We start from the raw sequence: 27,696 nt of genomic DNA on the forward strand, positions 1-27,696 counted from the left end.
CATATTTCTTCTTTGCTAAATGATTGTCAAAGTCATTACATACCAAGTCAAAGAAATTATCTAGAGAGTTAGAACCCAATGATCTTGGAGTCCACCTGGATTTCTTTTTGAGACCACTGGAAACACTACTATCAGGGACTATATCTAAATCCTTCAAAATTCTCGCAGTAATACTGGGATCCTCATCTCTTTCAGCTAAAGATAGTAAAGTTGCTGTGTCATGTACATCCTTAATAGACATTGTACTCAATGAAGAACCAATAACCTCTGAATCTGTGTTCATGAAAGAATTGTATTGAAAATAATTTTTAAGTTTAAGTTTGCGTACAAATTTAAACAAATCAATTTTAGATCTACATGGATCTCCAAAGTGACTAGGACAAAAACTGAGACCTTTAGATAAAAGGCTTTTGATCCCTGTGGTTAAGGTCAAACTTGAAAGATTCACTATATTAATGGATGGTGCATCCTTAAGGGTTATACTTTCCTGTCCCCTGTTCTCGTTTTTACACCCTCCATTTCTCTTGTTACATTCACCCTTTCCTCTCCCGCCCCTCCTAGTTTTTTTGTTGTGGATAGCAACCCTCTGTTTTGGGTATTTTTGCCTTGTCTCATCCTCCTTCATTCTAATAAAAAACTGTTTCCACTTGATGTCTCTTGAGCAGAGGTGTTTACTACCTCTTCCACTTCACTATCACTAGTTAGTGAGGTGCTAATCGATGTTGAATCTGAACATTTTGACACATTTGAAGTACCAGAAGGACCACTATTACGGAACAAGTAATCATACTTATTGGCAAATGTAAAAATCCTACCAGTCATATAGTCTTTCTCGTCCCGCTTAAGTTTACGCGCTTTCCTTTGCATTATATCATCTTGATATTTCTTCAAAACCTCCTCTAGAATTTTATAGTTCTTTTCGGTAGCTTCCTTCAAATTCAAATTCTCAATTTCTTTGTCTAAACTACTGATTACAGCTTGAAATTGACTAACTTTTCTCTCTGAATTAATGATCAAAATATCCATCAATTTATTGGAACTATCTGTTAGCTCCTTATCCCATAATGCTAGTAGGTCATCATCCAAATCATCATATGTAGGAAAAATCTGGGATCTCAAACCTCTAGGGATACGATTTAATTTCTTATATTGTTTGAGCGTTGTCCCATCCCATCATTTTGATAATTCATTTTTCTTCAGTTTCTCAAGTCTTATAAATTTATTTCTCAGTAATTCGTTTCACCATTAATTGCAATTCTGATTATGTGGTGTATATCTTACGCTGCAGATGCTCTAAAATCTATGTTGGTAGCACCATTCGACCAATTAGAATTTGTGTATATCAAGAAGGGACCCTCATTATATTTAATTTTGTAGTTAGAGGTGTTTTCCTCTGGGGGTAGGGTGTTTCCCTGTTGAGGTTCCCTGTCATTTACTGGGGTTAGTTCATTACCCTTAGCGCCATTTATCCTTAGTTTCACACCCTGTTGCGTTGTAGGACTGGGAGGATGCCTAGAGATCCCATGAAAGATACATTTTAATTGTGTGGTGTAATGAACATATTTATGGCTACTGGTTTCACGTTGAAGAACATGATATATGCTGTGTAGAATGATACAAACTCCCACCACACTTGTAATTTCTGAGTACATTCTCATTGCCATACACAGCAGAGCATCAGTGGGGGAGAGGCCACTGTCTAAGAACATTGACAATGGGAAGATAGCTCCGCATTGTTTATATTGAGAACTTTCCACAGATGGGGGTGGTCTTTGACAGGTGTTGAATGTGAGCATTGATGATACTGGTGATGGCTAGGGCAATAGCTGTAGTTTATTATTTGTCCAAGTGCGAGGCTAAGGAGGCTTTAGTTTCGAAATTTCTAGCCAACTTTAGCACTTGAGTAATGTCTCATTGCCGGAAAGTTACGCAAATCTAGTTCATTGAAAAAATGCAGGTGACTTGCAAGGGAGCTAGTTTCGAGTTCTGATTGGTGGTTGCCTGAAAATTACACATTTTGTAATAGTAATTATGGTTTTGCAGTAAGGTTTATTTCTACTTGTGTCACTCTGGAATTTCTGGTGTAGCTTTCCAACAAAAGTCATTAAAAACTCTGTGGATTATTTTGATCGAGCACACTTTGAGCCCAGTGGGTAAGGCCATGTATATACTTATCCAAAGCCTACTCTGTGAGCCAATTTAGCCAATTTAGGATTCTATCTCGAACATTTCAGAATGATCCAAAACGCGATTAGGGCTATGTATATTATTTAGCAGGCAAAAAGAGGTATTATTGGCGTAGTTTGCATGACCCGAATTTTCCATTTCTTTTTCCATTTCACATTCAGCCTTTTTTTCCACACAATTCTTGTTAATGAGAAACTGATTCGAGCACACAATCTTTACCGGTAGTGTTCACTCGATGCATTTTGAGCTCGAACAAGTTTCGTGACTTTTAGATACTAGATGTACCCTGTAAGTCATTATTGAGAGAACATACTAAAAAAATACACTTTACAGGATATGGTTAATTTCATGCAATTTCCGTGAAAAGATTGTCTGGGTTGTAAGAAACAAAAGAGCTGTTCAATTACACCCATCTCTAGACATATTGTGATGTGATTGTAATCATTAGTCCTCTTTCTCTTCGACTTTGATACCTCAACCCTGTGCCTTCAAGTAAGTAGCACACCATACCCCAATGCCTCTAATTTGGAGAATAAGAAATGCCCACTTGATTCTGAGATCGTTATTACACCGAGGACACTGTGTTTTCAGTTTATCACATGCAAAATATTGTATCTTTTTCTCTGTGATTTTGTGGATGGAGAGAGTATGAGGTACCATTAACTGTTAATTTCTCTCTTATCAGGCTCTGCATTCTCAACACCCAAACCATCAGGTGAGTGTGACCTTCTGACCAAGACGTTCCTCCCACATAGACTCCCTGACAGGGTACTGTGTCTCTTAACCCTGTCTCACCCCCTCAAATGCTGTTTCTTCAATTTTCTGAGTGTGAACCTTACTGACCTCCCATCTAAACTCTGAAGGGAGGGTATGTCTCCCAAATTCAGAGGATTACCTATCCACACACTTCCCTTCACTCCACACTCTCAATGTGACTGGCCATAAATGAAAGCCAATGATAGCTACAGGAATTAACCAACAGAAATCACACTGTCTCAAATCTATCTTTGACTAGTTCGAGCAAAGGCCATAAAATAAATATAAGCAGTGTGGGTCAAGTGAAGGTATTGTCCAAATATTCATGCCCACTGCAGTTTTGTCCCAATTAGAAATGTCTGTACATTTACAAATATTTGAAAATCAATAATGGGATGTTTTAACCTTTTAAGTTTGGAGGACCCAACCTCTATAGTCTTCTACAGAGGGCTGGGAATCTCTCTGATGGGGGAGCAACCTTGGGGGTTGTCCCTAATCTCCTAATCTGCCTGCCCCAGGTTGCCAGAAGACCCAATAGCGTCAAGAGTGAAAACAGAGGAGGGGGGGGGCTTGCCTGTCCTAGCATCAGGCTGCACCCTCTTTCCCCACCTTTCAGGCCCTTGACAGTCTGTCTGCTCTTCCTGGTGGCAAATTTGGTGTGTTCAACCCAAATTGACTTCCCCAGGGGTATGAGGAGGGTGGCGTAAAGCCTACTAAACATTGGTGAATTGTATCAAAATGTAATTGTATGGGGACACTACTGTCTGTCCTAAATTGGGGTCCTATGCCGTGGCATCATTCAAAGCAAAATTGTTGACTTTTCCACATTGAAGTTTTAGGCCTTTCCTGCGTGATACCCACCATTACATGAAGGTGCCATTATTATTGAGAGTAGTGTGGAAATGCATGCTGGAAGGATTTATATAATCCTCCACAGTTTTTGGAACTTACCCTCAGAGTAATGTGTTGAAATTCTGTGATTTTACACCAATTTTGATGTTTGTCGGACATTCTTGATAAGAAAAGGATCCATGCAAGCCACACCTCTCTTGACTTTCCCAGGTGTCTAGTTTAAAAAAAATATTTATGGTCGCTAGGTTTCTCTGCATGCTGGCTAATTATGGGTGCAAGTAGTATATTTATCCACATGCCTGGACTCGATGTAAGCTCGTAGGAAATGTATTGTTGTTTGCACACTGTATTTCTGGACCTTTCCTGTTCTGGGAAATAGGTGCATCAGTACTCGCTGGATACTCTTATTATTGGTGTGTGGAAATGGTGGGCGGTAGGATTTTCATAATTCCCTCAATTCCTGAAATTTCCTTGACATAAATATGTTACCATCCTAATATTGTTATTTGTGAAACGCTCTGGGTAAGAGAAAGTATTGGGACCCATTCACCCAGGGATTACCCCCTGAGTCTAAAATTGCCATAAATGTGTGGGGTTCATGGGTTTATTTGGTTGCAGTGCGCTCTGAGCCCAAATAACTCCCGCAACCAGCACCAGAAAAGTATCAGATCCAAACTTGAGTTCGAAACACGCGCACACAGAGTCCGATTTTAGGTCTTTCCTGTCATATTCTTTAGACACACCTACAAATGTAAGAAACATTTTTCATCAGGGGAAGTGTGGGAATGCAAAATGGTAGGTCATTTTAATTATAAATTAAATGTCTTTGTATTTTTATTTTTAAGTTGTAAGTCAGTGTTCGAAAAAAACTTATTTTAAAAAAGCACCATCAGAATAAACTAGCATTATGGGTAATCCGAAATGAGGGGTTGGCAAGAATAACCCATTGTCCCTAAACTCAGATCCTTGTTGAAGGGTGGTTTGTTTAAAAAATGCATAGCATTGCTGTAAAAATGCATGTGCATTATAATTTTCCTTATGAAGCGATGTATGGTTAGTACCTAGTGAGAAATCATTGTAAATTGGGACTTAGTTGATAGCTCTATGTATTGCAGGCTTTTGGACAGTTGACAAAATCTAAGTAGCCCTGTGACTAGGAGAGTCTGACAGATGAAGTGGCATATTACCTTTGTGGATTCGTTTCCAGTTCAAAAACTTTCACCTATTTCTCTTTTTACCTGTTAGCCTTCACTATTGTATTTTTATTTGAACAATACCCTTTTTTTAACCAACCGTTGAACTGGTGGAAACAAATGGCTTCTTATATTTCAGGATTTTGCCCAGTTTTCAGAAATGGCAATGTACTGCTTTCTTGGGTTCATCCTTGGGTTTCATATCACTTTCCCCTACTACTTATAATTAGATAGGAACTGCTACAATTGGAAATATTGACCAAAGGTCTTTTCTACTATGCTTCTTTCTGAAAGCTCGAAGGAAAGCAATATTATTACACCAACGGGGATATTTAAGAGCCCCTAGGGCCACCTTAGGGCAGCCATAGCATTATTTTTCTTAACGCTAAGGCAGCCATAATGTGGCCTTTTCCACGGGCCATATTTGCAAAGTGGTGCAAAGTATGCATTGCGCCACTTTGTAACCCCTTGTGCCACATTATGCCTGCACCAGGCATACTGTGTGCAAGGGGGGCGTTCCCCCGTTAGGCGGGCTGAATAAATGGTGCAAAGAAATCCTAAAGATTTATTTGCATCATTTATTTTGGCATTTGTAAGGCCTGCACAGAGCAGGCGTTAAAATGAGGCTCCCATTGTTTTCAATGGGCCTCTGCATGCTTCGCAGGATTAGTGTAAACTTTTTTGATGCTAATCCTGCTAAGCGCAAAAACTAGCGTCAAAACCTAACTATGTTAAATACGGTGCACACATGGTGGCATTAGGGGGGTGCTAAGGGGTGCAGGAAAAGTGGCGCTGCATTTGCTGCAGTGCCATTTTTCTTAAATTTGGCCCCAAACCTTTTGTTATATTAAGAAACAAAACCACAAACAACTTTTTTCCTTTTTTCAATTTTTTTGTTGTCCTCATATCACCATAGCTTCTGCAAACTCAGGCTGTTGAATTACTGTCGACCCTCGGCCTGCTACAAATGCACCAGCCCTACTGCTTTAACTGAGCCACTCATCACTCATAGCTGCGCTTGGTGTAATCATGGGACCATTATCCTACTCCGTCCAGTACCAGTATACCACTCCACCTAAGGTAGTTGGTCGATTTCCTGCTAGACCCACCAGTCTCGCACCCGGTGTCCAAGTGACAAGTCTAGCGCACCACCTTGAGCCGGTCTATTGCAGATGAAGAAGATAGATCAGTCCAGTGCTTGCAGATTTCTTTCATGGCGAGGAGTACAAGGTAGAATAACAGACCTCTCTAACAGTGCTCTACTAAAAGGCCGTGTGAGACCACACCTAACCCGAACAAAACCAACCTGAGGTCCAAATTAATGTCAGCCTCCCAGGACGTCCTTTATAAAAGTTGCAAAGTCCTACCAAAAACCTTTAGTATCAGGGAAGGAGTAAAAAAGAAGTTCATCATTGGCTTTCAGGAGGTCACACTTTGGACACTTTGGATTTGGCAACTGTACAAACTTTGTAATTTTCCAGGGGGTCCAATATAGCTGATTAAAAGTGAAGAAATTATTTTGCTTCAGAATGGCTGCCCTAACCACTGAGGACAACTACTTCAAAGTTGATTGCCACTGTAGATTTAAATTTAAATCACTCTCCTGAATGATACCTTCCCAAACTGACTGCGTGCCACCATTTTCCTGTCATCTGCCTCAAGAAATGTCTGGGTGAAGCTTACAAACCAGAGAGATAATTGCAAATATTTAAACTACACCAGGTTCAGGTGTCTGGTGTACTTAGACGCATCCTACTGTTTTTGAGCTGGAAAGTCATACAATAAAGATTCAGGTCCAGCACAGACTGGACCCCCTTCACAAGTTTCAACCTCAAATTCTTCCAGGCTAACCTTGCCTCCGCTGAGGCCCATATGATGCTAGCTATTTTCCCCTGGATCTTATCAATAGCTACTCTTGATAAGGTAAGAGGGATGCAATTAAAAAGATGTCAGTTTAGGAAGAATCATCATTTTGACTAGATTCACTCGCCCATAGATATTTAAAGGTAAATCCTTCCATCTGGCAAGTAACACATCCACCTTTTTGGCTACCTTCCTCAAATTGTACTGTGGGGCAGCCTCCAGGGGGTTAACAATAGCAATGCCCAGATATTTAATCTCCACCTTCACCTACCTTTTCCAATCTACCACATTCCAGCACATCTCCTCAGACTTGGGGATGTTTAAGGAGTATCCTGATAGAGCCCCAAATTCCACGCAAGCCTTTCTACCCAGTTTAAGTGGGGTCTGATGTGTAGATGACCAAATCATCCGAATATAGCGCTATCTTATCGCTATAATGCTGTGCCCTGAAGGGGGTAACAAATGCAATTCTTCTAAGCTGGCAAGCAAATGGCTCAATATAAATATCAAAAAGGAGTGGAAACAGTGGGCACTTCTGTTGTGTACCCATACGGATATCAGAACTCCTAGTCAAAGACCCATTGAGCAAAATCCTGGCTCAAGAATTCTCAGACAGCCTCTGAAGAGTCAGAATGAAAAAATAATTGAAACCAAGCTGAGAGAGGATGGTTCTGACTATCTGGTCTGCCCTAATTTTTTGGCTTTTGGATCCCCTGGTTTTTCACCTTTTTTTGAAGGAGCTTCATAGTTTGAGACTCACCCACAGTAACCTCATAGTAAAATGGACTGAGCATGTTTACAGCTGGTGCTGCATTGTTAAGCAAAGGCTGCTGTGATGCAGCTACGATAGGAGGGCCAGGGCTGGTTACACATGGTCATGTGGGCACACGTGTGTTCACTGGAGTTAAGACTGTGCAGGAAGGATTCCTGGCTTGCGCAGCCCAAGAACTGTGCTTAGATAGCCTGGCACAGATGGGACCATGCAGAGCGGGTGGTGACCTAGAGTAGGCCTTATGAGGTGGGTGTGCACATGTAAGGGATAGTCAACGTGCTTACTGTCTTAATTATAGCGATACTCCATTAAATGTCAATGGGAAAGGATTGCTTAGGTCGCAACTCTAGTTCTCTAGCGTCCATAGACTCCAGAGTTGCACCAATGTACACCATAACCTGTCCGAAACGAATAATGTAGTAGGTTACAAAAACATATCTGTATAGCTTATGGGCCATTGAGGAATGTCACCTTTCTCTGACTCACCTCAGAATTAGGGCCAATTATTGCTTTCTCCAGCTGCAGGAGCAGGACTTTGCATCAGTTAGCCAGCTGTCATTCCATGCCAGGAAACCAGCCTGCCCTGGCTCCTCAGAGAGGAGGGGCTCCTCGGAGGAATTGCTGGGAGATGCCATGGCAGGAATGTCAGAGAGGAGGGACTGTGTCTCTCAGAGCACATGTGGCAACTCACTCCTGGACGCCGCCATTTTGAGCTATCCCAGAAGACTGTGCAGGAAGGTTGGGACACGGGAAGAGAAGTGATGTGACACATCAAGATAGGCCAGAAGCGCAGCCCTGCTGGACACTTCCACCCGCACTTAAAGGTCTTACACAGGTGTGGGCTCTCTCTCTTAGATGTGCTTCTCTGCAGAACACTGGGACTGAAGACGAACGTCATGGACAACTGGAAAAAATAACCTGTTGACTGCCCACTTGACAGGGGCTCGGCTATTGAGTGACCCCAGAACCAGTTGGGCGAAACCCAGGACTAGGTAAGCTGGTCCCCTTACTTTCCCTGTGAACCAGCTGGGGGAAAGGTTGGGCTATGGCACAAGGAGAGTGAGCTGCCCAGAAGAGAGGAAGGCACCCAAATGAAAGTCTGGCACAAGGAGTCAGTGGGACTATCTCCCTACTGAGCTGGGAGCCTCCTAGGCCTGGAGGCCTACAGTAAATGCTCCAGATGGCTAAGGCTTGTCAACAGTAGCAAAATGAGCCAAGAAACATCAAAATTGGCCCACGGAGCCAAAGATATCCTTGAGTGAAGGTACATGACCTTTAACCCTGAGGGAGGACCAGCAGCGAAGTGCGTGGGGCCCTGCAGGTGATTCCAATGTTTCCCACGGGAAGGGCTAGGGCCTGGGGGCTGCCTTAAAATAACAGTGGAGCCGAGCATCACCGTTGTGCATCCCCAGAAAAAATGTGGTTATGAGGGAGTGCTGTGGTGCTCCCTTGAAGGTGAGGGGAGGGGCCTCAGACCCCATCCCAGGTGCCCACAAGTATCAATGTCTGGGGATGCTGTGACACCCCCTCGAAGATGAAGAAACTGGTCCCGGACCTCATCCATGGGCACCACAGTGAAGAAAAGTTGGGGTACACGGTTGCACCTCCTGAGAAGATGCAGAGAGTGGCCTTAGAGCACGCCCGCAGTGAAGCAAAGTTGGAGGATGTGATCATGCTGCCTACAAAGATGAAGGGAGGGGCCCTGGACCCCATCCTGGGGCCCAACAGTGAACTAAAATCAGGGGACGCAGTTGTGCCCCTGCAAAGGTGAAGAGGGGGACCTAGAGCCCGTCTCGGGGCCTCAAAACACCTAAGAAGGAGTATGAGTGCTGCCACACTCTCCCCGTAGCCAGTCCAGCCACAGCACCAAAAACATCTGCCCACAGGCAGGCAGAATTCAAAAGAAGAACCAGCTCCTGTGGTAGCACCTGAAGGTGCTAGCCAGTTGGGGAGCCGGCAAGAGTAGCTGGGGGTGGGCTCCACAAGCTGCTATTCAATGTTGGTGATGGCTGCGGGGTGTCCGGGTGTGAACGGGCACCCCCAACAAAAAGGAACTGCACAGCACAAGGCCACGAGGAAGCAATAATGGAGCGACTCTCCCTGGCACAGTGGTGGAACAGCCGCTCAAATATGCACACTCCAATGGGAGCAGATTCACATCATTTACTTTTGCAAATTGGTGAACCGAGTAGCGTGTGGTCACCAGAGGAACTGAAGTAAATGTGGGGGGAGCTGAAGGACGAGCCCAGCCTCCCTAAAGAAGGTTTTCCAAGGTCCCCACCCTCAGTCTTTAGGGACTGGAAATGGATCACCTCTCAACGGTGTTAAGTGGTTTTTAAGGTCCATAGGCTGAAACGTTTGTTATATAGCTTAGGGGGTTGTTTTTCTTTGCGGGAGATGTGCAGGGCTATGGCCTGTCAGAAGACCTTGTTCTCGACCCATATGGAGAAACACCCCTCTAGGGGTGAAATACTGTCATTGCAAGGTCCTTTAGGGACTCTATAAAATGTGCATTAGGTGTAAAATGTGCAGTATTTTCATACATGTGTATGGTCATCTGCCAAGACACCTTCTAGGGGTGAAAGATGGTATTACACAACTTTTAACAACCAAGTGATGTCCTTTAGGGATTTTGTCAATTGTCAACATTTTATTGTGGAATGTTCAATGTGAAATATTATGCAGCTTTGCTTACATCCTTTAGGAGTGTGTTTAGACTGTGTAGTTCATGCTGAGAGTAATTGTAACAGCACACATCGTTCCAACAGACTTATACATGTTTCTTGTTGATGCTTGTTAGACTTTTCATCCTTGGCGTGGTCTCCCTTAACTTTTTGCCTCTGTTCCCCAGGTTGTTGATGTGTGCTGGACTCTGATTTTGCTGTTTTTGTTACTCTGGGCACTTTACCACTGCTAACCAGTGCTAAAGTGCAAGTGCTCCTGTTTAAATTGTATGTAAGTGGTTCATCCATGATTGGCATATTTGAATTACTAGTAAGTCCCTAGTAATGTGCACTAGAGGTGCCAGGGCCTGTAAATCAAATGCTACTAGTGGGCCTGCAGCACTGGTTGTGCCACCCACATAAGTAGCTCTGTAATCATGTCTCAGACCTGCCACTGCAGTGTCTGTATGTGTATTCTTACACTGTAAATTCGACTTGGCAAGTGTACCCACTTGCCAGGCCTAAACCTTCCCTTTCCTTACATGTAAGGCACCCCTAAGATATGCCCTAGGTAGCCCCAAGGCAGGGTGCAGTGTATGGATAAGGTAGGACATATAGTAATGTGGTTTATATGTCCTGACAGTGAAATACTGCCAATTTCGTTTTCACTGTTGCAAGGTCTGTCTCTCTCATAGGATAATATGGGGGCTACCTTTAAATATGATTAAAGTATAGATTCCCCTAGAGAAGAGATGGACAGGTGGAGTTTGGGATCCCTGAACTCACAATTTAAAAATGCATCTTTTAGTAAAGTTGATTTTGAGATTGTGAGTTTGGAAATGCCACTTTTAGAAAGTGAGCATTTTCTTGCTTAAACCATTCTTTGACTCTGCCTTGTTTGTGGATTCCCTGTCTGGGTCAGTTGACAGTTGGGTTGTTTTTCACCTCACACCAGACAGTGACACAAAGGGAGCTGGGGTGTGATCTGCATTTCCTGATTAGCCATCTCTGCTAGGAGGGAGGGGTGGAGTGGTCACTCTCATCTGAAAGGACTGTGCCTGCCTCTGACAATGCTGTCTCCAGCCCCCTGGTGTGTGTCTGAGGCCTTGCCTGGGCAAGGCAGGATTTCACAAGAAGGTGTGAGTCCCCTTTGAAGGAAGGTGACTTCAAAGACTAAAATGGGTATAAGAAGGGCATCCAAACTTACAAACTTTAGAAACACTTCTGGAATCAAGGGGAACCTCTGCCTGGAGAAGAGCTGATCGCTGAGGAACAAGTGCTGCCCTGCCTGTGACTGTGCTTTGTGGAGCTTTCCTGCAGTGCTGCTTCTGCCAGAGTAAGAGGGCAAAGACTGGACTTTGTGTGCCTTCCATCTTGAAGAAGAAATCTCCAAGGGCTTGATGTAGAGCTTGCCTCCTGTTATTGAAGTCTCAGGGATAGCAAAGACTTCTTCCTGCCAGCACCTGGAGTCTCTGGAGAGACCCCTACTCTGCTCTGTGGTGCCCTTCCAGTTCCTGGGACCCTGAAAGGAGAGGCTGGCAGCCTAAGGACAAAAAATACACGCACCGAGCGCCGTGCGGAGAAAAGATCGACGCGAATCCGATCGCGGCTGAGAAAACGACGCGACGCCGGCTCCGCAGCTGAGAAACGACGCCGCAGGAAACGCGACCGAAGAATCGACGCCCGGAGCAGGAGAAACGACGCGCAGCATCGCTGACGAAGGCTGAGAGATCGCAACCTGCGCCGCGGGACTTTCGGACCGTCGCGTGGCTGGCTGTTTCGACGCGCATCGCCGTGCCGAGTTGTTTTCGACGCATATAACCGTGCAGGGTTATTTTCGACGCGCACAGCCCGTGCGGGGTTATTTTTGACGCAAACCAGGTACATTTACACGCTAGCAGCGCTAGTGTGTTGTTACAACTACCTAAAGACTCTTTTTATTTTAAACCTTTTAAAAATCATAACTTGACTTGTGTATGTTGGATTTTTGTCGTTTTGGTCTTGTTTTGTCTAGATAAATATTTCCTATTTTTCTAAACTGGTGTTGTGTCATTTTGTAGTGTTTTTATTAAGTTACTGTGTGTGTTGGTACAAATACTTTACGCCCAGCACTCTGAGGTTAAGCCTACTGCTCTGCCAAGCTACCAAGGGGGTAAGCAGGGGTTAGCTGAGGGTGATTCTCTTTTATCCTAACTAGAGTGAGGGTCCTTGCTTGAACAGGGGGTAACCTGACTGTCAACCAAAGACCCCATTTCTAACATTGGTGACCAGCGGTCGGGATTTGGACTTGTATTTGTACTTGACATACAGTAATTAAGTGTACACTACTGTTTTGATCTCAGACCACTACGTGACCACATACTACTAGTCTTGTGATTTTTGTTTTTTTACTTGGACTGGTTTTCTCTGCATTTAGTTTCTTTTTTTTCGCTGATCCCGGGATTGACTTTGCTGAAACTTCATTTGAGAACTTGCTTTTCTGTTTTTGGAACTGTGCATATTTTTTTTAACCTCTCATCATGTCTCAGTCTGGAGATGCCCTAGCTGAAGCTGCTTTTGACTTGGAGAAATTGGAGAGCTACAAGGTGGCCCAGTTGAAGCAGTTCTGTAGTAATGTTGGCTGTCCCATTAAGAGCTCATCCAAGAAGGATGAGCTGCAAAAGGCGCTGAGGGCCTGGGTGACAGCCAAAGCAGCTGAGGGGCACACAGAGGAGGAGCCAGAGGGGGAAGAGGAGTTGCAAGTCACTCACACTGATGTAGTGGGTGGGCCTGCTATGTCTCAGGGGAGAATCTCTAGGGCAAGTAGCAGTGTATCCTCCAAGGGTCTGACACCTGAAGAGTTACAGGACAGACAGGCAGAAAGGGAGTACCAATTGGAGCAGAGAAGGCTAGCCCTTGAGGAGAAGAAGATAACAATGGCTCATGAGCTTAGCTTGAAAGAGATAGATCATAGGAGCCAGTCCAGTAGGGATGGTGGCAGCAATTCTACAGTGCAGCCTGAGAGAAGGGTACACATCCCAAAAGACCTTGTGAGGGATTATAAGAGGGAGGATGATATCTACTTGTGGTTCAAGGGTTATGAGTCAGCTCTCCACATGAACCTGGTCCCTGAAGCTCATTGGGGGGCAGCCCTGTGGAAGCATTTTGAGGCAGAGGGGAGGGACACACTGACGGCCTTAGGGGATGCTCAGAGTCTCACCTACCCTGCCATGAAGGAGGCCTTACTTACCAGGTATGGTCTCACCCCTGAGCAGTACAAGGAGAAGTTTAGATCCTACAAGAGAAAGGAATCCCAAACATGGTTGGAATGTGTTGATTCTTGTTGCAGGTCACTGGATGGTTGGGTGAAGGGCAGTAAGGTAAACACGTATGAGGGGCTTTACAATTTAATTGCTTGGGAGCACTTGTACAGTTTATGTTTTCCAGAGCTGCGCCAGCACCTCATTGACAGCAAGCTGACTGACCCCAGGAAGCTTGCACAGGAAGCGGACCGCTGGGAGAGCACCAGGGTCCAAAAGAGGTATGGGGGAGACCACGCCAAGGGTGGGCAGGGTCCCTCTCAGACGAAAGGGGGGGGTAAGGGCAAACAGGATGAGTTCTCTAAAGGGCCCCAAACTGATTCCCAGGGTAAGAATTCCCAACCCCCCAGTGAAAACAAGCCATGGTTCTCCAGAGGGAAGCCAATGGCAGGTGGTCCCCTACGTAAGTGCTATTCATGTAACCAGGTGGGTCATGTGAGGGGGGACCCCAAATGCCCCAAAAGTACACCGGCACCCACTGGTGCACCGTCCCAGGGTTTGGCCAGTGTAGCGCTTGGGGAGGAGTTGGTTTCAGGTGGGTGGGAACCAGCAGAAATGACCCTTGTCTCACTAGGGGACAGTGAGATGGTCCAGAGAAACCTAGTGCCTGATAACACTAAGAAGTACAGGCAATGGGTGACCATCAATGGACAGAGGGTGGAGGCTCTAAGGGACACTGGAGCCAGTGTGACTACAGTGAGGAGTCACCTGGTGTCTGAAGAGCAGATTGATCCCCGGGTACTTCACCAAGTAGTTGCAGTAGACAATTCTGAGCACCTCTGCAGAGTGGCGCAGGTTCCCTTTGAATGGGGGAGGGTCTCAGGTTCCTGGAAAGTAGCTGTGAGTCCAACCATGCCTGTTGATTGTTTGCTAGGCAACGACCTGGAGGATTCCCCTTGGAAGGAGGTGGAACACAGGTCTCACTTGGAGATGTTGGGTCTGCCTGGGTGGGTATGCGTATCCACCCGGTCTATGGCAGCCAATCAGGGTAGTCAAGAGCCCCTGGAGCCTGAAACAGTGGCCCAGGGGACCGCCAAGAAGAGGAAAGGCAGGAGGCGCGGGAAACCCGCCCCAGAAGTTCCCACGGTCCGGGAGGAGGCAGAGCCTGAGGGTGATGCCCCGGAACCTACAGGGGAACAGGTGGCTGAACTGGGGGAGGTCCCTGAGCTGTCGCAGTGGCAGCAGGAAGGGGGACCCACCAGGGAAGTATTCTGCACAGCGCAGAAGGAATGCCCTACTCTTGAGGGACTGCGGCAGCAGGCTGCAGCCCAGGCGGCTGGCGGGGCGCCAGGTACTCACCTGATTTACTGGGAGGATGGCCTCCTGTATAGTGAGCCTAAGGTTCCTGAGCCGGGGTCAGCTCGTATGCTGGTGGTACCCCAGGGCTTCAGGACCTTCCTACTGGGGTTGGCTCATGATGTGCCTTTGGCAGGACATCTAGGGCAGGACAAGACCTATAAGAGGCTTGTCTCCCACTTTTACTGGCCCTTGATGAACAAGCAGTCAGCTGCTTATTGTAGATCTTGTCAGACTTGTCAGGCAAGTGGCAAGAGTGGGGGGAAATGCAAAGCCCCCCTCCAACCTTTACCGGTAGTCAGTACTCCCTTTGAAAGGGTAGGAATTGACATTGTGGGGCCTCTGGATCCCAAGACAGCCATGGGCAACAGGTTCATCCTGGTCTTGGTGGACCATGCCACACGGTACCCAGAAGCTATTCCTCTAAGGACGGTCACCGCCCCCGTGGTGGGACGTGCCTTGATGGGGGTTTTTACCCGCATGGGGTTCCCCAAGGAGGTAGTATCTGATAGGGGTACAAACTTCATATCCACTTATATGAAGTCTCTGTGGAAGGTGTGTGGGGTAACCTACAAGTTCACCACCCCTTACCACCCCCAAAGTAATGGTCTGGTTGAGAGATTCAACCGCACCTTGAAAGGCATGATTCAGGGCCTGTCGGAGACCTTGAGGCGTAAGTGGGACGTCCTCTTGCCATGCCTTCTGTTCGCTTACAGGGAGGTGCCTCAAAAGGGACTTGGCTTTAGCCCCTTTGAGCTCATCTATGGCCACCCTGTGAGGGGACCGCTCAGTCTGGTGAAGGAGGCTTTGGAGAAAGCTCCTAGTAAACCACCCCAGGATGTATTTAGCTACATGCTGGCACTAAGAAACCAGACTGCCCGCTTCAGGAGTCTCGCTCAGGAGAACCTGGAAGCAAGCCAGGAGGACATGAAACGGTGGTACGACCAGAATGCCACTCTGGTTGAGTTTCAGCCTGGACAAAAAGTGTGGGTCATGGCACCAGTGGAGCCTAGGGCTCTCCAAGATAAGTGGACTGGGCCTTTTGAGGTGGTGGAAAGAAAGAGCGAGGTCACCTATCTGGTAGACTTGCAATCCCCCAGGAACCCCTTGAGGGTCCTACATGTCAACCGCCTCAAACCACACTTTGAGCGAACTGAGCTATCCATGCTCCTAGCGACAGATGACGGGGTGGAGGAAGAGAGTGAGCCTCTTCCTGACCTCCTGTCTGCAGGAGAGAAAGATGGGTCTGTGGAGGGAGTGATCCTCTCCCCCTCCCTGACTGAGGAACAGCAGAGGGACTGTCGCCACGTGCTGGGACAGTTCGCCTCACTGTTTTCCCTGATCCCAGGAGTCACACACCTGTGCACACATGATGTGGACACTGGGGACAGTACACCTGTTAAACATAAGGTTTACAGGGTGACTGACAGGGTGAGGGCTTGCATTAAGGAGGAAGTCTCCAAAATGTTAGCCCTAAGGGTTATTGAGCACTCCAGCAGTCCTTGGGCCAGCCCAGTGGTCTTGGTCCCAAAGGCTACTGCTCCTGGTGCCACCCCAGAACTTAGGTTCTGTGTGGACTACCGGGGTCTCAATGCGGTCAGCAAGACTGACGCACACCCCATCCCCCGAGCTGATGAGCTCATTGATCGGTTAGGAGCTGCCAAGTACCTCAGTACGTTTGATTTAACATCTGGGTACTGGCAGATTGCCTTAACTGAAGGGGCAAAGGAGAGGTCAGCATTCTCTACCCCCGATGGGCACTTCCACTTCAATGTGATGCCCTTTGGGATGAAGAATGCCCCTGCCACCTTTCAGAGGTTGGTCAACCAGGTGTTGGCAGGACTGGATGAGTTCAGTGCCGCCTACCTGGATGACATTGCTGTGTTTAGTTCCACATGGGAGGAACACCTGCAACACCTCTGGAGAGTGTTAGAGGCCCTGCAGAAGGCAGGCCTCACTATTAAGGCGAGCAAGTGCCAAATAGGGCAGGGTTCTGTTGTGTACTTAGGACACCAGGTGGGGAGTGGCCAGGTGGCACCCCTACAGCCTAAGATCGACACGATTCTGGCTTGGGAGCCTCCCAAGACCCAGACTGAAGTGAGAGCCTTTTTAGGGCTCACAGGATACTATAGGAGGTTCGTTAAGGGATATGGTACCATTGTTACCCCCTTAACTGAGTTGACTTCTAAGAAGCAACCCAAGAAAGTGATCTGGACAGAGGCTTGCCAGAACGCTTTTGATGCCCTGAAGGCTGCCATGTGCACAGCACCTGTGCTGAAGGCACCTGACTACTCCACGGAGTTTGTTGTACAGACAGACGCCTCAGAGCATGGTATTGGAGCAGTACTCTCACAGCTGAATGAAGAGGGCCTAGATCAACCCGTAGCCTTCATTAGCAGGAGGTTACTACCCAGGGAACGTAGGTGGAGTGCCATAGAACGTGAAGCGTTTGCTGTGGTCTGGGCACTGAAGAAGCTAAGACCCTACTTGTTTGGGACTCACTTCCGAGTTCAGACCGACCACAGACCCCTCAGATGGTTAATGCAGATGAGGGGTGAGAACCCAAAACTGTTGAGGTGGTCCATTTCCCTACAGGGGATGGACTTTACGGTGGAACATCGACCCGGTACAGAACACGCCAATGCTGATGGTCTGTCCAGGTTCTTCCGCCTTAGTGATGAGAACTCCCATGAGGTTGGGTAGTTGCTCCCCACTTTTAGCTGGGGGGGACACGTGTTAGACTTTTCATCCTTGGCGTGGTCTCCCTTAACTTTTTGCCTCTGTTCCCCAGGTTGTTGATGTGTGCTGGACTCTGATTTTGCTGTTTTTGTTACTCTGGGCACTTTACCACTGCTAACCAGTGCTAAAGTGCAAGTGCTCCTGTTTAAATTGTATGTAAGTGGTTCATCCATGATTGGCATATTTGAATTACTAGTAAGTCCCTAGTAATGTGCACTAGAGGTGCCAGGGCCTGTAAATCAAATGCTACTAGTGGGCCTGCAGCACTGGTTGTGCCACCCACATAAGTAGCTCTGTAATCATGTCTCAGACCTGCCACTGCAGTGTCTGTATGTGTATTCTTACACTGTAAATTCGACTTGGCAAGTGTACCCACTTGCCAGGCCTAAACCTTCCCTTTCCTTACATGTAAGGCACCCCTAAGATATGCCCTAGGTAGCCCCAAGGCAGGGTGCAGTGTATGGATAAGGTAGGACATATAGTAATGTGGTTTATATGTCCTGACAGTGAAATACTGCCAATTTCGTTTTCACTGTTGCAAGGTCTGTCTCTCTCATAGGATAATATGGGGGCTACCTTTAAATATGATTAAAGTATAGATTCCCCTAGAGAAGAGATGGACAGGTGGAGTTTGGGATCCCTGAACTCACAATTTAAAAATGCATCTTTTAGTAAAGTTGATTTTGAGATTGTGAGTTTGGAAATGCCACTTTTAGAAAGTGAGCATTTTCTTGCTTAAACCATTCTGTGACTCTGCCTTGTTTGTGGATTCCCTGTCTGGGTCAGTTGACAGTTGGGTTGTTTTTCACCTCACACCAGACAGTGACACAAAGGGAGCTGGGGTGTGATCTGCATTTCCTGATTAGCCATCTCTGCTAGGAGGGAGGGGTGGAGTGGTCACTCTCATCTGAAAGGACTGTGCCTGCCTCTGACAATGCTGTCTCCAGCCCCCTGGTGTGTGTCTGAGGCCTTGCCTGGGCAAGGCAGGATTTCACAAGAAGGTGTGAGTCCCCTTTGAAGGAAGGTGACTTCAAAGACTAAAATGGGTATAAGAAGGGCATCCAAACTTACAAACTTTAGAAACACTTCTGGAATCAAGGGGAACCTCTGCCTGGAGAAGAGCTGATCGCTGAGCATCAAGTGCTGCCCTGCCTGTGACTGTGCTTTGTGGAGCTTTCCTGCAGTGCTGCTTCTGCCAGAGTAAGAGGGCAAAGACTGGACTTTGTGTGCCTTCCATCTTGAAGAAGAAATCTCCAAGGGCTTGATGTAGAGCTTGCCTCCTGTTATTGAAGTCTCAGGGATAGCAAAGACTTCTTCCTGCCAGCACCTGGAGTCTCTGGAGAGACCCCTACTCTGCTCTGTGGTGCCCTTCCAGTTCCTGGGACCCTGAAAGGAGAGGCTGGCAGCCTAAGGACAAAAATACACGCACCGAGCGCCGTGCGGAGAAAAGATCGACGCGAATCCGATCGCGGCTGAGAAAACGACGCGACGCCGGCTCCGCAGCTGAGAAACGACGCCGCAGGAAACGCGACCGAAGAATCGACGCCCAGAGCAGGAGAAACGACGCGCAGCATCGCTGACGAAGGCTGAGAGATCGCAACCTGCGCCGCGGGACTTTCGGACCGTCGCGTGGCTGGCTGTTTCGACGCGCATCGCCGTGCCGAGTTGTTTTCGACGCATATAACCGTGCAGGGTTATTTTCGACGCGCACAGCCCGTGCGGGGTTATTTTTGACGCAAACCAGGTACATTTACACGCTAGCAGCGCTAGTGTGTTGTTACAACTACCTAAAGACTCTTTTTATTTTAAACCTTTTAAAAATCATAACTTGACTTGTGTATGTTGGATTTTTGTCGTTTTGGTCTTGTTTTGTCTAGATAAATATTTCCTATTTTTCTAAACTGGTGTTGTGTCATTTTGTAGTGTTTTTATTAAGTTACTGTGTGTGTTGGTACAAATACTTTACGCCCAGCACTCTGAGGTTAAGCCTACTGCTCTGCCAAGCTACCAAGGGGGTAAGCAGGGGTTAGCTGAGGGTGATTCTCTTTTATCCTAACTAGAGTGAGGGTCCTTGCTTGAACAGGGGGTAACCTGACTGTCAACCAAAGACCCCATTTCTAACAATGCTTATTTGAGTAATGAGACTCACAGCCACTAGTGATCAAAGTAGATGTACTTTATTGCCAGTATTAGGTGCTCTCACTCTAAGTTACATTCAAATATTGCATTGGAATACAAGTGAATGTTTGGCCATGCAGGTTGTTGGTTTATATCTCCCTTTGGAGAAGACAAGAATATTTACGCAATGTCATCAAAAAGTAATTTCATCAGCTCGTGTATATTTGTAAATTTTGACACAGTATTGAGTAGGTTGTGTGTAATAAATGTACTTTTACTTTATCAAAAGAAAAAGCACAGACTGGATAATCATTTATTCAGTGTTATTCTTGTGTGCTTGTGAATGGTGCTTACTAGCCCACACCACCTCATTGAGTAGGCCTTGAACTTCTCTGCAACGCTACCCTATGAGAATCAAATGCTTCAATGGGGTGTTTGGTTCCCAGTGGTGGTTGAGTGCAGACCTATTACTTGTGCAGGCCACACAACTAGTGACCCACCATCCAACACCAGCTCTACCATGACCTGCCAAAGATAGGCTCAACACACTTGGTTAAATGCTTTAGCAACATCTATAGTAGCTACTTCCAAGGGAATCACCTCAGTGGCTGCTAAATCGATAGAGCCCATTAGCTGCTGGGTAAGCTCCTGGATCTGCTATTTAGGAGTAACATTTTCTGGTCTGGATGGATTAATTGTGGGTAACTTGGCGAGCCTTCTGGCCAAAATACTTCAAAAAATCTTATTGTCCTAATTTAGCAGAGGCATTGGCCTATACAAGTCAGCCTTCCTGGGGGTCCTTTTGTGCTTTAATATCATGGTAAATGTGGCTCTCTTCCACGAGTCAAGGACCTGAGCCTTAACCTGATATGTCAAATTATATAGGTCCTCCCACGCTGGCACCAATTCCTCCTGTAAAGACCGTATGAACCTCTAAGGGAATGGCATCAGGGCTTGCCACCTTCCTCTTCTTAGTGCAGACAAAATGCTCTTTAATTTCCTCCTGGGTAACCCAACATCCACACATTCTTTACCCTTGGCAGTCAGGCCAGGGAAATCCAGGACCCTCAACCATTTCTTGAGTTTGTCCAACTCTCGGAACACTGCTTTTCTGTACAGTATGGAGAACAATGAAACCATACACTCCTGCATACTCTTGAGGTTATTTGAGACATCCCACTGGGCATTAACAATCAACTTCTTGACAGTGTTCCTAGACCTCTCGACCTTTGACTTCCATGTCAAGAAGGCACCCGCTAGCTCCCATTACTCAAGCTGGTTAATGCAGCCAGTCAGCCACCTTTCCCTGTAGATAGTTTCCAACTTAACTTTAAAGTTTAGCTGCACATCATCCGGCTGCTGCAGGGTCCTATCCCTGTCTGTAGCTACATTTTGTGCCTGTAAAGCAGCCACTAGATCTCCCAGCTCTTGCTCTAATCTGGCTAATACCGCCCTATATGATTTGTCTTTAAAATGTACCTGACTTCGCAGCACTCCCCGAATATAGGCTATAAAATTATCCCGAACTATTGCTAGCGGAGTGGAGCCAGCATTGTCAAGAAAAAAGTCAGCAGTGGCTTTTTTCAAGGTGGATTCCACATCCTCATTAAGGAGGAGAGAATGCTGTAAAGTCCACCTTGGATTTCACCTACAACTTGGGCAATGGAGCAACATGATAACCGGACAGTGATCCAAGTTACACTCAGGAAGATGTTTAATCTCCTTTACTGCAGCCACAAAAAAAGAATCCAATCTAAAATAGTGGCCATACTTTTTAGTGTGAAAAGTACAATGCCTGGCCGGGCCCTTAAGATGTCTCCAAACATCTGCCAACCCTAAACCCTGCAGCATTTTTCTAAGGGCCTACCTGGTCCTTTGCGTTTGAATACAGTCTCTTTGAGTTGATCCATCTAAGGTGTCATCCAATACGATGTTGAAATCCCCCCAAAGAACCACTGGGAAAGTCAGCTAGACCAAATTCCACTCGAGGTTGATTATATGGAGAGGGTCGTCAGGATTCGGCGTGTAAGCCCCCATCCCCACACACAAACTTGAAACCAGCACATCTCATGCCCACCAAGTCCCACCTACCTGAGCTCTCTGTTTTAGAAAATGTGACCTCAATTCCAGCTCCCTTCCTTACTAAGATCACAACCCCCTTGCAATACCCAGATTGATCAGAGACAATATATCCCTCCAACCACCTGACACTAGAGAAAAGGCCTCTAATCTTGTTCAAAGTTAAATGTTTTTTTTCTTCAAGGTACCTCATCACCAATCTTCGCCAGCCCTTAACATTCCATGTAATGAAACGTATCTCCTTACTCCCATCCATTATCTTCAACATAGTTCAGTCTCCTCCCTTGATAAGTTGGATGAGGTCTACTCAAGAAAACCCATAGCTTAGCATAAATGAGGACTATTTTTATTTTTTCTCACTGAGCCACACTCAGTGCCCCCTCCTCCTGTGTCCACCTTGAAAAACCCTTCCACTATTGGTAGGCATTCCAAGCGCCTTGAGTTTTTTCCCCAGGAGATACTACTGCAATACCCTCAAACAAAATATTAACCACTGCCTGCCCCTTCCACCGCCCTCCCTACCCCACAATCCCAGCTTTAAAGTGACACTCTAAAGGATGGGTGTTAGAAATGGGGTCATTGGTTGGCAGTCAGGTTATCCCCTGTCCAAGCAAGGACCCTCACTCTAGTCAAGGTAAGTCACACACAATCGAAATTATCCTGTGCCCACCCTCTGGTAGCTTGGCACTGAGCAGTCAGGCTAAACTTAGAAGGCAATGTGTAAAGTTTTGTGCAATAAATCATAAAATAACACAATATACCACCACAAAAATACACCACCACGTGTTTAGAAAAAAATCATATTTATCTGGATATTTGCAGGTCAAAACGATCAAAGATGCAACAAGTAAATGTAGAGATATCACTGAAAGTGATCTAAAGCGTCTTAAGTCTTTTGAAAGCAAGCAAAGTCTCTTTCAAGCACAAAGTACCTGGTTCGCGTGAAAAATCTCCGCAAATGGCCGCAGAGGAGGAAAAGCGTGGAAACAAAGGGGTGTTCGCTGAGTTCTCGGGCCGCACACAGTGATGCGTCATTTAGCTTCTACGCAGGGACGACTGTGCGTCGATTTCCGGTGCTCGGTCTTGGATCCTCTTCGGTTTGTGGGATTTTCAGACTCCCCGGGGTCTGTGTTTGGAATCCTGGGCTTGCGGAGCGAGGTCACAACCGCTACGGCAGGCGCTGCATCGACTTCCCCTCAGGATGTCGGGCTGTGTCATCCCAGGTTGGCTGTGCGTCGATCTGGTGGGCTGTGCGTTGATGTTCCGGTCGCAACTCAGGTGCCGCGTTGATCTTGTCATTGCGAAGTCGAGCTGCGTATTTCCAGTCCAGCGTGCAGTGAAATTCTCACTGCGGGAACGCTGTGTCTCGGTTTTAGCAAGCTGTGCATCTAATTTTCGCCACATAAGGAGATACAGTTACAAGAGAGAAGTCTTTTTGGTCCTGAGACTTCAGGGAACAGGAGGCAAGCTCTATCCAAGCCCTTGGAGAGAACTTCTTCACCACAGCCAGGGAGCAGCAAAGCAGCAAGGCAACAGCAAGGCAGCAGTTCTTCACAGAAAGCAGTCAGGTGATTCCTTTGGGCATCCAGGCAGTTCTTCTTGGCAGGATGCAGGTTCTGGTTCCAGTTATCTTCTCCAGGAAGTGTCTGAGTTGGAAGGGGCAGAGGCCCTGTTTCCATACCCAAATGTGCCTTTGAAGTGGGGGATACTTCAAAGAGTGGCTTATAAGTGCACCAGGTCCCCTTTCAGTTCAATCCTGTCTGCCAGGGTCCCCGTAGGGGGTGTGGCAGTCCTTTGTGTGAGAGCAGGCCCTCCATCCTCCCAGCCCAGGAAGACCCATTCAAAATGCAGATGTATGCAAGTGAGGCTGTGTATCCTGTGTTTGGGGTGTGTCTGAGTGGATGCACAAGGAGCTGTCAACTAAACCCAGCCAGACATGGATTGTAAGGCACAGAAAGATTTAATGCAGAGAAATGCTCACTTTCTAAAAGTGGCATTTCTAAAATAGTAATATTAAATCCAACTTCACCAGTCAGCAGGATTTTATATCACCATCCTGGCTGTACTAAATATGACCTTCCTACTCCTTTCAGATCAGCAGCTACCACTCAAACAATGTATTTGGACAACCCCAATGTTAGCCTATGAAGGGAGCAGGCCTCACAGCCGTTTAAAAACGAATTTGGGAGTTTTACACTACCAGGACATGTAAACTACATAGGTATGTGACCTGCCTTTTGCCTACACAGCACTTTGCCCTATGGGTTACCTGGGGCATACCTTAGGGGTGTCTTATATGTAGAAAAAGGGGTGTTTTAGGCTTGGCAAGTACTTTTAAATACCAAGTCGAATTGGCAGTGAAACTGCACACACAGGCCTTGCAATGGCAAGCCTGAGACAAGGTTAAGGGGCTACTTAAGTGGGTGGCGCAATCAGTGCTGCAAGCCCACTAGTAGCATTTAATGTACAGGCCCTGGGCACATATAGTGCACACTACTAGTTACTTATAAGTAAATTAAATAGTCCAATTGGGTATGATCCATTGTTACAATGTTTAAAGGGAGAGAGCATATGCACTTTAGCACTGGTTAGCAGTGGTAAAGTGCACAGAGTCTAAAAACTAGCAAAAACAGTGTCCAAAAAGTGGAGGGAAGCAGGCACCCTAAGTCTGTCAGGTCTAACAAGGGGAAATCAAGGATTAGCCCCCTTTTTAATTGTAACAATAAGTACATCCACATATGCTACCTCACAACAGTTATTCCACATGATGCAGAGCATTGCAGGAAATTTCAACTGCACCTGTGCTCCTAGTTTCTTCAGCTCCTCCATTCTCCTCCTGAACTCCCACTGCTGCTGATCTGTTGCCTACAGCACCCATCTGACCTGATGGCAAAGGAGAACCCTTCATATTAAAAGAGCCACTTCTTAAGGCGATAGCCAATATTGCCTCTTTTGCTGCATATGAAAAGAAATTCACAAGAATCTTCATTGGTCTCAGCTGCTGGAGGTTCCTCTTACAGGGGTTTCTATGTGTTCTTTGTATTTTTTGCTCAAGGTAAATATCTGGTCTGTCCTTTAGGACCACCTTTCGGAGTAAGGAAATTATAAAGGAATTCATGTCAGCACCCTCCTCAGCCTCAGGAACATTCAGAAATCTAAGATTATTTATTTGGAAGTGGCTTTCATTTCTCTCAAGATCCTCATGAGACCTTGATTTTGCTTGGTCAGCAAGGGTATTCCAGTAGTGTTCATCACGATATCCAACTGAATTTGAACCACCTCCTCCTCCAATTCTCTAGTGCATGCATCCACCTCATCTACCATCTGAAACTGAGCAGAGCAGGAGACTTGAATCCCACCTGGCTGGCCTCAGACATCTGAAATCTAGTTCTGATCTCTTTCTTTAGGCCCAAAAGAAAGGTAGTAAGTGATTCCTCCAGCAAGGCTGGCCTTATTTCTCCCCTAGCCTTCTCTCATTGTCCCCTTTGCTGTTCCCCTCATTTGTGCTCACAGCCTGGACCCTGCTGATCAGCCTGAGCCTGCTCCTCTAATCCAACAAGAGGCTCAAACCTGTTTCAGGTGGTGAACTGTGCTATAATATGAGCACCTTCCACTTCCAAAGGTCCTATGGGAGCAGAAAGGATGTCGACGGTGTCAGGAGTGTACACAATGGGCAGAGTGCCCCCTCCCAGCCTCTGGCCCCCCACACCCTCTTCAGTGTCCCCCTCAATACTCCGTAAGGCTGGGGAAGCCAAGGCTCTAAAGAAGGAGTTAAGGGAAGTTTTCCTGACCTGTGGAGCTGGCACCTTCCTGCCCCTTCCACCGGTGGTTCTACTAAGCATTTTGGTGGATTTCCCTAATTTTCTACTGAGACACCCACAACACCACCCAACGTACATCTTTGAACCTTTGTAGTGTTTTTAAAAGAGGTATGGGGAAATCCAAGACAGGCCGTACTACCCTGTTAGCCACAGCAGCACGGGTATGTAGTATACATCTAGAGATCTTACCTCCTGTTTTGCCAGTAAATTGATATGCCTGCTCCATATATGCAGGGCACCAAGCCCTCTTACCTCCTTTTCCTGACTCCCAGTAATTTTCCCACCACCTGTCACTTCCATCAACCGAGGTGCTTCCTTGCATTCCGATGCTGGGTCCTGCACAGGCCATGAAGACTCCCCCTCTTATTTCCGGGCAATTTTTGATGCTGCCTTCACCTCTATGGGTCCCTGGTGGGGCCACTTTATGTCGCTGTACCTCCCTCACTGCTGTCTCCCAGCACTTAACTTCATCGTTGACAGCCACATCAGGAGAAGGTGCCTCAGGGACCCTCGTAAGGACATCCAGGAGGAAGGAGGAAAAAATGAAGGCTCACGATGGAGTTTCAGAGATGATTCCAGTAAGTAAGCACTACCAGGGGTGCCTTGGGGTTGGTGGCTAAAGCGCACATGCTGCTGCTGTCACCAGCTTACTTCTGGGGAAAGCCACGACCACTCAGTGCATGGCTGCCATGCTTCCCACCGCCAGGTCTTTTATCCCTTTTTGATTAAAAAAAGGCACACTTCAGATATTTTATCAGGTGCCTTCTGGATAAATCACAATGCCCTTGTAACTTTACAATCCTCCACGAATGGGAAAAAGGTGCACATTTCCTGGGTGTCTTCTGTAGAAACAAGTTATGAAGGCTTAACAATGAACTCCTCTAAATGTAAAAAAAAGGCTCAGCATTGGTGGTGGGGGCCCCCAGCAATGAAAGGGTTAATAATATTCAAAACTGAGCAATCCTGTAGGGATAATGTGGGATATCTCAATAGGGTAATGTTTTTGAAACCCAGTTGGGCTGTGCTGCAGTGAACCACACTTGACTCCTCTTTTGAATTGCAACTAGCAGCTTCATAAACGTACTGGCAATTCAGTGACATGGTACTAATATTACCTTTTTCTCTGTGGACCTACTTATTTAATATTCATTCATCCTACTTTGCTTCCTTTGACACATAGAGATTTACCTCTGTGTTTTTCCTAGTACAAAGTGTATTGTATTGTTCGTGAGCACAATTCCATGAAAATGGAATGCAATAGCAAATGACAACACTCTTAGAAGTACCTATCAAGCTATCTCCTTTCCTGACTTTTGCTCACAGAGCCTTTATGATCTTCAGTTTTTTCCTTTATTACTCATCATAAGTGCGCATTACTTTTGTCCGAACAAATCCTGAATTCATTGTTGCTGTCTTCATCAGTCCTCTAAATGGTGTTTCTTGTACTCAATATCCTTTGGGTGAATAACATTTTTTAGTCTTACTCCTCAGACCCACCTCCCCACTATAATCAATCATTTTCTAATTTCATACCAAGAACATATTTCTATACTTTCGCTTCCAATGTCTTTGGGTTTTTTTGTGGGAAAGTGTATGAATAAGTCACTTGGGTATTTATGTGTGAGTAATTAGAGTACTCTTCAAGATGTCCAGAAAATGGAGATCCTCCTTGACCTATTTGCCTCCATTTTGTGAACCTTTAAAAATGCTAAATCCATTCATGCCAAGTTGACAAGGCTAGCCCAATGATTAACTAACTTTCAGTGGAGTAAGAGAGTAAGGACATACTGTGCATATTAACACACAAACCACTGTGTGCATACACACACACACATACACAAAAACGCACACACACACAGACATATTATCGTAGATTCAAAAATCAATCTAGTCACGGCTGAAAATTAAACAAAATCACACATGGGCCCTGATTTATACATTTTTTGCACCAGATTAGCCTAATTTTTTGACGCAAAAGTGGCACAAACGTACAAAATACAATTGTATAATTGTATTTTGTAAGTTTGCGCTGCTTTTGCGTCACAAAATAAGGATAAT

The 27,696-nt window shown here is 46.1% G+C and overlaps 1 protein-coding gene across 2 annotated transcripts in view; it reads left to right on the top strand.

The window, feature by feature from the left end:
- LOC138300182 (deleted in malignant brain tumors 1 protein-like) overlaps positions 1 to 27,696 on the top strand; it is a 618,063-nt gene that overhangs the window by 374,345 nt on the left and 216,022 nt on the right. For both annotated transcript variants that reach the window (XM_069239160.1, XM_069239161.1), the window contains one exon: positions 2,873 to 2,902. In XM_069239160.1, the coding sequence (XP_069095261.1) occupies positions 2,873 to 2,902 (30 nt within the window). The remainder of the gene's footprint in view (positions 1 to 2,872; positions 2,903 to 27,696) is intronic.

The sequence above is a fragment of the Pleurodeles waltl genome, chromosome 6 (genome assembly GCF_031143425.1).
Source record: "Pleurodeles waltl isolate 20211129_DDA chromosome 6, aPleWal1.hap1.20221129, whole genome shotgun sequence".
Lineage (NCBI taxonomy): Eukaryota > Metazoa > Chordata > Amphibia > Caudata > Salamandridae > Pleurodeles > Pleurodeles waltl.